The sequence below is a fragment of the Periplaneta americana genome, chromosome 15 (genome assembly GCF_040183065.1).
Source record: "Periplaneta americana isolate PAMFEO1 chromosome 15, P.americana_PAMFEO1_priV1, whole genome shotgun sequence".
Classification (NCBI taxonomy): domain Eukaryota; kingdom Metazoa; phylum Arthropoda; class Insecta; order Blattodea; family Blattidae; genus Periplaneta; species Periplaneta americana.
This window is the reverse complement of record NC_091131.1, coordinates 79956368-79971520: the sequence shown is the minus strand read 5'-3', so window position 1 is coordinate 79971520 and position 15153 is coordinate 79956368. Positions and strand designations below refer to the sequence as shown.

The 15153-nt window shown below is 35.3% G+C and overlaps 1 protein-coding gene across 2 annotated transcripts in view; it reads left to right on the top strand.

The window, feature by feature from the left end:
- The window catches only part of HPS4 (Hermansky-Pudlak syndrome 4 protein), a 31645-nt gene extending 16971 nt beyond the window's left edge, over positions 1-14674 (top strand). For both annotated transcript variants that reach the window (XM_069847701.1, XM_069847700.1), the window contains exons 7-9: positions 697-2055; positions 3731-3957; positions 7437-14674. In XM_069847701.1, coding sequence (XP_069703802.1) covers positions 697-2055; positions 3731-3957; positions 7437-7605 — 1755 coding nt within the window. In that variant the 3' untranslated portion in view covers positions 7606-14674. The remainder of the gene's footprint in view (positions 1-696; positions 2056-3730; positions 3958-7436) is intronic.
- Positions 14675-15153: the final 479 nt, after the last annotated feature.

Below are 15153 nucleotides of genomic sequence, written 5' to 3'. Positions count from 1 at the left end.
ATACATCGTGGTGGCTTTTTGCTAGTTCTATTCTCTGTTTTTAAGTTATATTATATTTTTAACTTCTGTTTTTAACTTTATATACCAAATGTTCACTTATTATAAGATGTTCTATTCGACCTACACGACCTGAAGATGCCAATCAAAATTGGCGAAAACGTTTGTTTTTAAACCTGTTTAAATGTTGTTATAACATGTTTTATTGTGTTTTTATGTTAAGTATTGACTGAATAGAACTTATTTATCAATCAGTATTGAATAGTTCTGAATTTATTCACTATTTTATGAACTGTAGTCTTTTCAGGTGGATCAATCAAGATGTTCTTGAAATTCTCTAGAACACTGAGCAGATGATGATTTTTTTTTTTTTTTTTTTTTTTTTTAGAAAATTATGACAAATGAAAATTCTTTACTCTGAATTAAATATCTGAACCATGACTCAAGCAACAGACACAAACAGAGAAATGGAACTCAACACTGCACACAATAACAGATGTACTCCTCTGAAACTCAACACAATACTGCACGCTCTTACATCTGTGTTATTCACTTATCAACGACTGTGCGTGTCCTTGAATGGCACAGCTACTACTTACTGCCAACTTGTTCCACATGTGAGTGTGGAAAGATAAAATGTATGCACTATATTATTAATATAGGTAATTGCATTTACTCCATGAAGATGTTTTGTTTTAGGCTGCATCTGGGAAAATTCCTCTTCAGAAAGAGCCACTGTCTGCAATGAAAAGGGATATCTCACGAATATTTACAGTGCCTGAAGAACGAGAAGGAGAATTGGAGCAAGCAGAAGATTTTAGAATTCCAAGTGAGCAAGAGACAACTTCTGGTAGTGTTTTGTCATGTGACTTTAAAGATAACGAGTTGACAGTAAGTGCAAGTAGTGTGTGTTCTACCCCAATGAAGGATCTCAACATTAATAAAGTGTTGCATGGTAAAGCTCTTTCTATATGCAGCAAAACTGCTGAAGATGAAATTGATGGCGAAGCACAGAAAACAGTTGATAAAACAAATCCTGCAGTTTCCGCCAAGTTGCACACTCCTGCTAAGGTAGATACTCGTATTGAAAAACCGAAAAAGAAAAGGTCTAAAGCATCTAATTTCTCAGTGAACTACAGTGAAAATGAGGTCCGTAGTTTAAGTTTAAATGACCTTCAACAAAATTCTCGATTGCCTTCTAACAGGGTGCCAATGAGATGTTACAGTTTTGGTCTCCCGAGACTCACACTTGATCTCACTGATGATAACAGTGATTACTCTCCTGTGCGGAATGTTCCATCTGGCAAACATTTCTATAATACAATTTCAGATCCCATGCATCCATTATTCCGCAATGATGGGTTGCCCATTTCACGCTCACTGTATAATGAAAGTTTAGCACATCATTATCGGCTACTGGATATGGAGAGGAGTGATGAATCGAGTCCAGGAGACAGTGTGTCCAGGGTGAGCTTCACAAACATTGCGGAGAAGCCAGCAACCAAACAAGAGCCTGAAAAGAGTGACGAGAAATGTACGTCAGTGGAGACTGAGCCCGAAACACAACAGCAGAATGAAGCCTCCTCCAAGCAAGAACTGTATAGGCGATCTCTTAGTTTGCCTTTAAAGACAATGAATACCAGTGACTACGAGGACGAGGAGATGCGGAGGAGATCTACTTCATACACTGCCGGTGTGCTGGAATCCCCAGCTGTGAAGACACGAACACTTGGCCTCCCTATCACTCCCCTTATGTCAAAATTGAGTTCCTTAGCTATAGAAGAGAAAACAAGTGGTTTTTGTAGTCGTGATACAACCCCAGGCGAGTTTCGGGACTTGAGTTTTCCAGGAACTAGTGATAGCAGCAGTATACCGGAATTCATAAGGAAAAAAGTTAGCTGTGAAAACAGAGAAGCTGAGCTTGAGCAGGAAGACAACAGTGAAAGTGTAGAAGCACCAAGGAATGCTGTTTTGTACCTGTATGTGCAACAGAACATGTCGTTATTTCTGCTGCTGGAAGAGGAACTGGGGCAGGATCCTGAACTCATACATTGTTTGGTGAGTGTTGTGTTACGTATTTGGCTTTCATTTTAAAGTAATATTTATGTGGCCTTAACATGAAAATCTACATTTATTGTGCAGTCCTTTCATACTTTTACTGATCTGTTTATGGCCGAATCTGAAAGTTCTGTGGGAAAATATCATCATAATCAGAGCATATGCACAAAGAGTTATTTACAAATTCGATAAGTACTTGCTTAAAAATTCCTATCTTCATAGGTAGGCCTAGTGAATTTTTTAAGTTGCTTTTATGTGCTCCAATATGTGGGTAAAGTTTGGAACTTCGGAGAAATTACATGATACCAGTAACGTATTTTATAATTTGGAAAAATAAGAAAATCCCTCATTTTGTGCTGAAAATTTATTACTGTACACAATTTTCTTATTTCTTTTGCAGTTCTGTTGTCATTAGCTAGGTAGTTTATTCTAAGACTGTTTGCTTTAGAACATAAGCCTATCTCATTTATATATTTAATTTGATCAAGGCATCAGTAAGTTAGTAGATCAGTGACTTTAAATTGTATATGTAGGCCTAGGCCTATGTGTACCCTAAGATTCTTCCTACTACAGCATCTCGATCTAACATTGTCCACCTATGTAACAGCTTGCATTGAACTTTTAGGATTCACACATTAGATCATAAAAGAAGCACAGACATATGAGGAAAAATTAAATGTTGAGCACATAACAGTATTCAACTACCCAAAAATGCTCTGAAATAGAGACCTATTCAATGTCAAGACCATGAAAATCTAAAAGAAGTTAGAGGGACCAGGCAATGTTCAGTTGTTGGCACTCTTTCCTGTAAAGATCCAGCTCTTGCTTCTGTATCTTCAAATTGCATTAAGTGAAATGTTATGAAGTCTTAAGTTTGTGCTGGTTAGCATCTTCTAAAATTTCGTTTTATAATTACATTTCCGGTAATTATTTTGTTATATCTTTGTGCTGTGACATCAATATCAGAAATATATTCTGAACATATAAGTATGTGAATGTAGACACTTATTAATTTTATTTTTTTTTTATTTCGATTTTTTAATGAATATTTTACACTTATAGGCCTAACAATTGCTTTTGTTTTGGAGGGAAACTTTATTTAACTTGCATGTTGCTTTCTGTCATTCATTCTCTGATTTTGCAATCGAGACTTGATCATCTGCATATAAAAATTGTTTTGATAATTTAATCGTCTGCCAAGTTGATTCCATTTTTATTGGTGATTTTTATTTCTTTAATATTTTGTTTATATGGAAATTGTAAAGTATTGGGGACAAACCATATCCTTGCTCTAAGTTACGCAATTTGTTGCTGCGTGTAGATATCTATGCTTTTATTCTCTTTAATAGTTGATACGTGCTTCTACATTATTGCATAGACTTCTCTATTCCTCTTTCCTTTCCTCTTTTTTCATCTCTCTACCTCGCCCCCTCTTCCTCTCCCCTTTTTCAGTTTCTCTCCGTCTCTCACTCTCCCTTTTTATCTTTCTTCTTTCTCTCCTTTCCCCTCTCCTCTTCTCCCTCTGTATCTCCCCTCTCACTTCGCATAAACTCTTTTTATTGATATTCTTTCCATTTAGCCAAGTAAAAAGTCACTGAATTCTGAAGAGGTATAATTTCTTTGAGTCAAGTTTTCTAAGCTGAACTGATTGGTTGAAACCAAATTCTTTTTACAGTGGGAGACTAGCGTAAACAGCTTATCTCGACTTGAGTTGCATCTTCGTCAGTGTTTGGACCACTTCCCTCAAGGAGAAGGAACAGAATCATACAGTTTCCTTTCATTGGATCCCAGCTGGGACATGATGCAGAGAGGTGGCATCTGGGCAAGCACAGAACTGGAAGTGGTGGCTTGCATTCACAATGATTTTGTACAATCACCAAGCCTCACTGAAGTTGTTGTTAGGTGAGTATTACATTTCCATCGTCATCTGTTTTATTATTATACTTATTCTTAGTAAAGACAATATGTTTTGGTTGTCTATAGTTGAGTTTCTGAGATTTCCGAAAAGTCTAACAACCATTTTAATTAAAAAAAGAAACAAAAAGGACAACCGGGCAATGCTGGGTGCTTTTAGCTAGTAGAATAATATACTTGACCTTCTTTACCAAAAATAAAATCCTTAGTATGGCTTCCTCTGGGAAGGAAGTAAAGCTGTGGGTCTGGTGTTGTAGATTTATGATACGATAGAAATCTTAAAGCAAACTTTGTCTGCCATTTCTCACCCATGTTGAACTTTTATACCAAATAACATCTGCAGATGAAATAATCATTAAATAAAATACTACAACTGTTACTGCTGCTGCTACTTGTCAAATGTCCTTTCCTGTCTTTCAGTATTCTTGAAATTGAACTGACATGTCATTTGCTTTGCTAGTTCTGTTTTGAACTTTCTAATTTTTTTTTCTTGTAAAATGTTGGCGGGAATTTTTATTTTTACAATATTTTTTATGAATGAAGGAATAAAGCGAGGTTGTGGTGTGTTCTCAGTAATTGAAGACATCCCTGTAATAAGGATATAACCAACATACCTATAATTCATGTTTCAGGAGAAAGGAAAATAATTTCAGGGGCATATTTCAATAGGTTTATATTTACTAGCAGATCCATTTGACTAATCAAGAATACAAGTACAAGTTCATTCAATTATTTATTTATTTATGCGAATGACAGGTACATAGATAACTTATCTTTTACCTATACACAACCTCAAGATTAAAATTAACTTAATATAACTTAAAAATAAATCTAATGAAGGAACTAAACAAAATCCTTAAAGAACTAAGAACTAAACAGAGGCATGAGGCTTCTCGCTTCCCAGTATCTGGCACATTCAGTCAGTGATTTTAGAGCTGGGCAGCGTTGGAGATGATCCCTATTCATTGCTTCTTCAAGGTCATAAAGGGCACAGGTTGGATGTTGATAAATACCGAAACGGTGGAGGTGCTGCGCCAAGCAGTCATGACCAGTTGCAAGGCGGAAATGCGCGACTGCCAATCTTCTTGGTCCGTTAGGTATTGATAGAAGGCCCCTTCTCCAGTGTTTGCCATATGTTCTTTCTGCAATCTCATGGGAGTGGATGTTGTGGGCAACTTCTTTGATGTATAATTTTATTGTCTGGAAGGGTGTTGGTTTAGGAAATGTTTGTAAAATTTTAGCACCTTTTTTTGCCAAGGTATTGGCCTGCTCATTGCCAAATAAGTTGCAGTGCCCAGGGACTCACTGTAGTACCACGGTTTTGTGTTTTGCTTGTAATAGTTGTATGACATTGTGACAGTCTTGGATTGATGTTGACTCAGGGTCTGAGGAACCTACAGATTCTATGGCTGCTTTGGAGTCTGACAGGATGACGACATTCTTGAATTTAGTTTGATGGCATATCAGTTGAGCTAAGGCTACCCTGATAGCTTCAATTTCACCGTCATACGCTGACCTATGAGTGCCTACCGCTGTATAGGAGGCAAAGATATCGCTGTATACACTGGCACCAACATTAATATCATCCTCCGATTTGGATCCATCAATTATTGAATGCAATAATTTATTGTTATAAATGAATGCTTCAAAATTACCTTTTTCACCTAAGTCACATATTTGAATAATAATTTGATGTAACATCCTTTTTTTTCTCAGGGAGGTCTTCAATTATCAATATTAAATTTTCCGGCTCTAGCTTGTAACATTTTGTCTTTTAATATTGAAGCAACAGGTATTATCATTGAAGAAATCACAGAATTTTACATTTCATTAACACAGATTGTGACACACACATTCAGGTCTGAATGGGAATTAAATACTGTACTGTGTGGTTCAGACATATTCGTAAACATAAACCAAACCAGACAGCTGTTTTATTTTCTCAAAGCTAAAAGGGAGTGATGTTTGGAATGCGATAACAGGACTAGCAGAGCTCGCACACAAGGTGTTAAGATGAAGAACGATCGTAAAAATCGTTGACTGTGCCTATTTTATAGTAATATGCGTTACAAGAGCGGTATGTTGAAGTTTTCATGTTCGAGGAAAAGTTTGAAAAAGCGAAACTAGTTGAGCTTTTTTAATTTCCGAGAATTGAAAGAAAACATACCGCTCGTGTATCATACATTATTTTGTGCGAAGATCGTTTAGTACATACCTGAAAGAGGAATTTCTAATTAGTTGCAATGAAATCTCCATCTTGGTTTCTGTTCAATGACAGCAAATTTGCAAAACAAAAATATCTATCTTCAACATTGTTGCTTTAAAATGTTTTCTGTGTTTACTCTACTCCAGCAGGCCGTGATATATGTCTGTCTTTTTTTCCCCCCCAGTCTATAAATGCGAACTTGAAACAAACGGTAAGGTTATGTAATGATTTATTTTTCATTTTAATATTTTAACAATATTATTTATATAACATATTGCAGTAATAACATCGGCATCTGGAATCTTGTTGATTTTTTCACGGCTTCCTTAACGTTACTTGCATCACGAATGCAGTAACTTTAGTGGAGTTGTAGAGTTTATCTAATTTTTGCAAATATTTAAAAACAATAATTAACAGTGCAATTTAGGTGAAATTGCAGTGGTAAGTTTCCAATTTATAATTATTACTATATTGAACGTCTCTAAAAATAATATGTTAAAAGCCTAAAGCAGTAAAATCAATATGTCACTTAAGCGGTAACAAGAGGGAAATTGTTATGTGTGTTAGGATGGGAATACTGAATGTGGAATTTTACACTTTCCGCGGATTGGTTTTGTGCGGAAACCAAGCAAATACGCACGATCTCGCACAAAAGTAATATACATATATCAACTATTCATGTGAACATATCTGTGATATATCTCAACCCACCAGTGATCGTTTCTTTCAGTGAAGTAAGTTCCATTCTATGTAAATCAATGATGAATTTACTGTATACAAAGTATGACACTATTTCCTCACATTCTTATATCTCTGACCAGCCTCATGGTCTAGTGGTCAGAGCTTCTGGCTATAGTTCATGAGGTCCCGGGTTCGATTCCCGGTTAGAGCACAGGAATTTTTCCTTAAAAGGGATTATTCCTGTGTTCGTCCATGGTCTGGAATTTAGTTTAAGTTTAGATTTAAGATCTCTCCTGGCACCACATTATCATAATCATCCTATCACATCATCGGGGTAATGTAACTCCGCCTTCCAGGCGCCCCAACCTCAGAAGTGGGTTACAACTAAGCCATGGCCAGGAGAGAAGACCAGAAATGTCGAAAAGACAACCTGGTGGCATTGGATAAAAAAAAAAAACATTCTTATATCTGAAAAGCAGGAAATGTTGTGAAAACAAGACAATTGGTAAATTACTATTTTGTTGCTTTTACCATAAGACTACTTTGGGTAATGGTTTACATTAAATGTTTGGCATTGCAGATGTGAAGATAGTACAGTATATGGATACCAATGTGGAAAAATGGAAGTATTCTATCAGCAATCAACTGGAAGTACTGTAGGTCTCCCGACACCATCTGATCTTATGGGTGTTGTGCCCCTGAAGGCAAGAAGAAGACTGGAACGAGATCATGGCATAATTTTATTATAGTCTGCTTCGCAGGTAACACGTATAACTTTATGTGGTTTCACGGGAGTGACATTAGCTTCATGTTGCCAAAGGTGACTTTTTTTTAATTATAAAGATGACTGATTTTTTTATAGAAATTTTAGTTCAATAGTTTCTTTTCTTGAGATAAAAATATTAAATATGTCACAATTGTTAATTGTAATAGAAGTAGTATTACATTAGTCATATTTTCTGTGAAGTGCAGGGTTTTCTTTGAACCTGTTAATTTCTAACTGTGCATTCACATTAGTGTACATTCCATTTCCATAAGTATTTTGTAGTTATTTTATCTAATTTTGTGAAGTTTTATTTAAATTTGTACTTCTAAGATTTTCGTTGATTTGGGTATGTGCAACTGTTCACTAAATTAAATTTCGGTACAGCCTTACTTTGATATTTCTGTCGAATATAATCAAAGGTAGAATTTGTTTATATTGTAACATACAGTTATTTTGTTAGTCATGTGACCACCTTAACATGTATTAAATTAGAATATATGTTCATTGCATTAATAGAATATATAATACTATAACTGTGTACAGTGTAATAACGTAAAACTTATTTAAATTATTGTTCCAGACAGTTTCACTTCATCTGTTCATGGTAACTTTGTGGCTTATGTTTCATGCTCTGTAGATAATCATGTTCCTGTAAGTATTATATGATTATTTGTAGGTAAAACAGAAAGACACTTCCAAATGCAAGTATAATACGCTATAATCAAATCGAAATAGCCTAATCAGTTTGTACAAAAACTATGTAATGGAAACAATTTATTCTCGTCCTCTTCCTCCCCCTCCCCCTCTTTCTTCTCTTTATTGGCTCATTGAGCCATCTCTCTTTTGGCCAGCTTGCCATTCATTATCCTGTGTACACATTTATTTTTATCTGTAGTCCTTCTATTAGTAGTGCATTGCCATAATTTTATAGAATTTTAACATGGTATCCCTTCCCAGTTGTTCATTTTAATTTTAATTTTGTAATTTTACTACCACAATCATAATTGGTTTTCAAATGTGTCTGTTTGTCACAATATGAAATATTGTAATATACCGTAAAATGGGGCAATACTGGTATGGTGAGGTAAAACCAATCACTTGCAGTTTTTAACAATGAAACTGCTATAAAATATATATTATTATTTCAAACAGTGTAAGCTAAGTAAGATTAGATTCATAGATAAGTAAGCAATAATGCACCATAGTAGAATAGCTGCACTCAACAGAATCTCACGGTTAATTAATTCCAACAAAAATTGAATAAAATCAGTTTTTTCTGGTTCTACAACAAATAATTCCTAGGCTGTGCGTTTGGTGGACAACAACGAATAAGTAATATTATAAATACTTTTTAGATTATTTTTTCCATAATATACGTAAATTAATAAAACGGAATTTTGAAACCTTTTTGCTGGTTTCTTTGAATTTGAAATACTGTTCTTTCATAAGGTAACACCAATCATTGCTTAAGCACCTACAAACTACTGGGCTCTCAAAAGAGACTAAGTACTTCTCTTCAAATGTGGAAGGTTTTGAGTTGCAAAAATTCTGTCAGTCAGTTCATGTTACAGGGAAGTATTTCAAAAGAATCGAGATACGATAACTTACATTAATAAGTATATGCAGTCATATTACAGTTTTTTTAAAGTTTGGAATATATTTTAAAAATGAAAATATACTTTCTTAAAAACCATATAAATGATCAGCATTGCCCCAGTAACGATGTAACACCATTAAACAATACAAAAACTAAATATATGATTGGTATTACCCCATTGTATGAGGTAACACCAATCAAATTTATTTTTTAACACCCTATATTTGGACCCAAAAAAATTACAAATGAGATCTTGAGAAGAGAAAAGCTGTATTGAAAGTATATTGCATTTGTTTGCTTATCGAAAAAAAAAATTGTTTAAGAAGCTGTTATTAGAAAAAAACACTAAAAATTGATTGGTATTCCCCCACTTTACGTTAGGTATCTAAAGTGTGGCATATTGTTAGCTGAATGCTAGAGCAACGGTTTTCTGTGCTAGTTATCTGGGTTCGAGTCCCAGTGGATCAAAGTGGAATTTGTGGTGGAAAAAGATGATGCTTGGTGATAGATTTTTGTGGTGTATTCCTGTTTCCCCTACTGGCATTCCATTATTGCTTCATTAATCATCATCTAGAGCTGTGTAGATCACTTCCCATGGTGTACCAAGGATAGAGCTTTGGCAGCAAAAATATCTACAGTCACAGTGCATCACTCCTACAGGGAGATGTTTGTGTGAATGATGTAAGTCAAGTACCCATCAATGGGGGCATAAATATATCAGGAGTTTGTGACTTGTTCTGAAATAATACCATCTATTACTATTTTTGTTCTGATGTGTTATTTCCCTTCAAATGGTATTGTTTTCTTTATATAACTTGTTATTTTACAGTTACACTGCATTGCTATTTTATTTAATGAATATATTAACTTCTATAATTCATATCCTGAATTATTGATCAGGACTTGTTCATATGCTGAGAGGTCAGCTGTTGTAATTGCCCCAAATGTGCTGTAGCACTGCACTAAACAAGTTTTTTTTACGTTTTTTGTTAAAATATAATTTATTTTTTGTTAAAAATATACATTTTACCGATTTGTTGAATGGTGAACATATTATTTACTATTCCACTCTATTCCTTTCCTTTTCAGCACATGAAAAAGTGAATAAATTTGGTTACTGAACATGTGCTTGCCTCATTCCCTTTCCCATAACTCCTTCCATTCATTAAATTCTTAATTTACTACAAGATTTGTAGTCATGAATTGACATTCACTCTGACTTTACAAGTTTGGCTCATAGATGTCACTAATGCCATAAAGCATAGACCACTTAGTTCGTCAGAGACTATCCAGAATGCATCATAGATGGTGGGCCTACATTCTGCATTACTCTGGATGATGATTGAGAATTGTTGGGATGTCACAGGAGAACCAGAGTACCTGGAGAAAACATCTGTGTTATCTGGGCCATGGACTTGCCCAACACAAGTTATAAATTCAGGGTGGAATGACCAGGATTTGAATCTGAGCCCCTTTGCTAAGCTCAGCATGCTAGCACTGATCCACCATGACAGTTTGAAGTAACTATTAACTGTTTATTGTTGTACCATCGCCATTTTCGAAGAACTCAGAAAAGAAAAAGAACAGAAAAAAATATCTTAACAGGGTGTTTCATTCTAATTATGCATATAATTATGAATGCATATTGTTAAGGCAGAACCTTGATAAGGACTTCCCTAGGTTGGGACATTTCATTACATGATATCACTCAAACTGTTGCTCACAGTAGTTACAAGTGCACTTGCTAGCAGGTTCGTGATAAGTGTCTGTCTTGCACAACTTGAAATGGAAATCAAGAATCTTCTTCAAAGATACGAGTAGAAACCTATCAGTAACTAATGGAAGAGCCTGTTGGTCAACTTCAACTATCACCCTTTAAAATAGCACAACCCAGTCGCAGCTAGAATCCTCATCACTGAAGATGCAAATGTTCCTAAGGAACATGGAAAATAATATGAGATGCCTGGTATGACAATACTAGAGTCCCATAAAGCAAACTTAGAACCAATAAATGATTTGATAATCTAGAGAAAACTAGACGATGCTCTGCACATAACAGATATTTTCAATATTTCCACAGTCAGTTGCTCGACAAGAAGATCCAAACAGTGATTCAACGAGGAGTGCTGCAAGATACGAAAGATCATACTGAACTTCCTTCACCAAGCCAGAGCCTCCAACTTAAAAGATGACCTACTGAATTATGCAGAAAAATGCAGGACATACAAGATTCTCCTGGAGACAACTAAAGCAGAATACACCGAGAGTAAAGTAAAATGGGCAGTAGAAGATGCCTTAAAAACCGTTGCTATCTACAAAAAGAATTCACGTAAATACACGGGAAATGCATTTCTTACAACTTCTAAATGGCAAGAAAGCATACTGGATACAAAAAAATTAAAATAAGCATGAAGAAGACCATCCTACCCATTACACGAAATGAAGTGAAGGCCTCATCACAAAATTAAAAAGCAAAAGGACAGCCAGTCCAGATGGAATCTATAATGAATACACAAAGCAATTAAGTTCACTGCTTCTAGACACATGGATATGACTGTTGAACATGTCTTCCATCTAGCACCATCCCAGAAGACTGGAGACACTGCGAGATCAAAACCTTGTACAGGGGCAAAGGCAACGTGAATGATGAATGCAAATAGAGGCATAGTCCTGGAAAGCAATAGCTTCAAACTGTTGACGAAAATACTAACACCGAGATTGACCAAGGAACTAGACGATGGTTTACCAGAACAATTTGGTTTCCAAAAAGACAGGAATACCCTCCAGGCCGTAAACACTCTAGTACACATGATTAAAGATTCAACAAGAGTTCCAGGAGGGAAGGTGTACAGACCCAGAAACTGTATATTCGACTTCACCAAAGCCTTCGACCTGCTAAATAGAGAGATGCTGATGAATAAGCTGGAACAAATCACCTCCACGACAGACCCTCAGATCAAATTGATAATGTAGTGTACTGGCATACAAAATTTGACCATAAATGACATCGCAGCCACATCAATGGAAATAAAGCAAACAAACAGAGTATTTCTGTGGGACCCAATTAGCTCCCTCCTTTTCAACATAACGTCAGACACAGTAGTAAATAAGAACTTAACAGAAACAATTTTACAAATCTGGCTTGCAGGTAGTAGCTCCCTGTAAAGTAGGTTTGAATAATTTCAAGGAAAAATTGTTCCGGAGCGGATATCGATCCCCGCGCACTAAGCGAAGGGTCCCGGGATCGATACCCGGCTCCGGAACAATTTTTCCTTGAAATTATTCAGAAACAATTTTGCTTATGTATCCCAACAACATGGCACTGGCATCGCCAAACAAGAGAGACCTGCAGGAAACACTAGACGCCCTGATAGGGTTAGCAGACAGAAACTATTTCTTCACAAACAAATCGAAGACAGTGCAGTGTAATGGTGTTCAGGAAACGTGGTAAGCTATCCCAAGAAGATGTATTACATTGTAACTGTCGGAAATATTCAATGCATTCATATACTTGGGCATCACACTGCAGACAACAACCAGGTCCTTTAGAATCCATAAGACAGGGCCACAGCAGGAAATGAAACCATTTTCGACGTCATAAACATCACAGCACTATCACTAGACATTACCATCATTTTATTCCAAGCAAAGATAATGTCCATCTTCAGACATGGAAGAAACTTAGCATAAACGACCTGAAATTGTTAGGGAAAGTTAAGGTACATTTCTTGAAAGCTGCACTTGGTGTGTCAAAATACACATCATCCAGACATGTCTCCAAACTGGCAAGAGAAACTTTTCTCATTGATGACTTAAGAACAACATACTCCTGCCATTTGCGAAGAACTCGGCAAACCTCCTAACAGACAGAGGAAGAAACAGGATAATTGGCCAGATTTCTACCATACAGAAACCGTGATGTACAGAAGCTGGGTGTGGCCCAACCCAAATAGTGAATGCGTGTACACTATATGTGTATGTGTCCAGGAATGTGGAAAATGCTATAACACAAAAATCGAGATTAGAGCTAAAAGTAGAGAAAAACCTACATATATGCATCTTAGTGCGATTTTCTTTTCATTCATTTTACTAATTTAACCTTTAGTTGATCAGTTGTTAAATTGATTCCTTGGCATTGATTTTCTTTTAGGTCACATCATTTCTCAATTTCGTAATTAATTATATTGTGATCTTTCAGATTTCGTTTAAGTCATGCATCTCATCTACCAGTACTTCTTTAATCATGATAGCCTATCGATTAGAGAGAATAAAAGTCATAATGGTATTCATTTATAAATTTGAAAACGATGCACAATGTTTGTATAGGCAGAGTTTTGTAGCTGTACAATTTCAAAGTAATAACAAAAAATATTGTTTAATAGACTTTAGTGTTGAATCACTCAAGTGTTATAAGAAATGTCATGAAAGCACGTCAAAGGATGATTGAAGAATTATTAACAAGGTAGGTGTAAAAAAAAGTCATATCTCTGTTAATGAAATTGTGTAACCATTTCATACATTAGCAAAACTTAGAATGAGTTGAATTATTTTAGAGGTAATACATTTATAAAGCAAATTGCTTGAAAAAAAAAAAAATAAATAATGGATTTTCACGTAAGACTTATTCTCTTTAGAAACCAACTTAGGAATAACATAATTAAGGTAGTACAATATGATAGCTTTCATTTGCAATTTGGTGATTTGTTTACTTAATAAATAGAATTGATGAGGTGTATTATACTTGTAAAATGAAGTACTGAAGTTGTATGATTTTATTTATCTTTTCTGCTGCAGCACTGATTTCCATTATTGAATAGTTGCAACAGAGTAATAAATAATATAATGGCATATTGGATGTATTTTCAGCGAATACATAACAAATATAGATGTAGTGGTTGAACAGTTGCAGTAGAAGTTGCTGCTTGAATTTATTATTGCTGGATATTATGGAAGGCCAGCCAGAAGTGGCGGTTTGATGGGAGAGAAATATTCTTCTTCTATGCTTATTTATTCTCAATTTTTTCCATAAACATTTTCTTCCTTCCCACATTTTATCATAACGTTATTTCTCATGCACCAATCATAACGAAAGATCATTTACAAAAACTTCTGAAGTGAAACTATACCTGAAGGAAAAGAGACAAGCCCATGCTGACATGACAGTAGCACCTAAGCACACGATACCTGGATCATGACTCAGGGCTTGTAGCTCCTCACTAGATGAGAAACAGAAAACGGAAGAGTAGCATTGTTGGGTACAGAATTAGTGAAGGAAGGTAACGTGAAGATCAAATGTAGTGAAGTACTCTCGTGACCATCTGCCACTTCTGGTTGACCCTGTTATTGCCATTTGTCTACATAAAAAGAAACCTAATTTTACATGAAGGAAAATTTACATCTGGACTTATTCGTGTTTTTCTAGTAAATGCTTATTGACTGTTTTCTGTCAATCATATAAATAAAGAAAAGTGCCAAATTTCAAGGTGTGTATTGATTGGAATGAACAGTATTTGTAATAAATGTGAGTGGAGTTTGTTAAATGTATTTTAGTATACTGAGATAGTAGTTTTCATCACTAAATTTAATCTCTTGCTTATTTTCACATTAAACATAGAATTTGAAAATAAACCTAATGCCATTTATTATTCTGATTGGTACTGATTTCTGTGTTATTCATGATTACATTGTGAACTTTCGCTCCCTTAATGTCTGTTTCATTTGCTGGAATTAATCAGAAAATATAAGTGCTGAAACATCGGTTCATAGAATTGCTTTGTCACTATATCACAATTAATTGTTGAAAGGAGAAGAGGTTCAGATTAGATTTCATCTATTGCTGATTACAAATTATGAACATAACGCTTCAAAGCTTGGCTCTACTTTCGAACCCATGTATAGAGAGTATGGACGAAGAGGGATCACATTCATTGAATG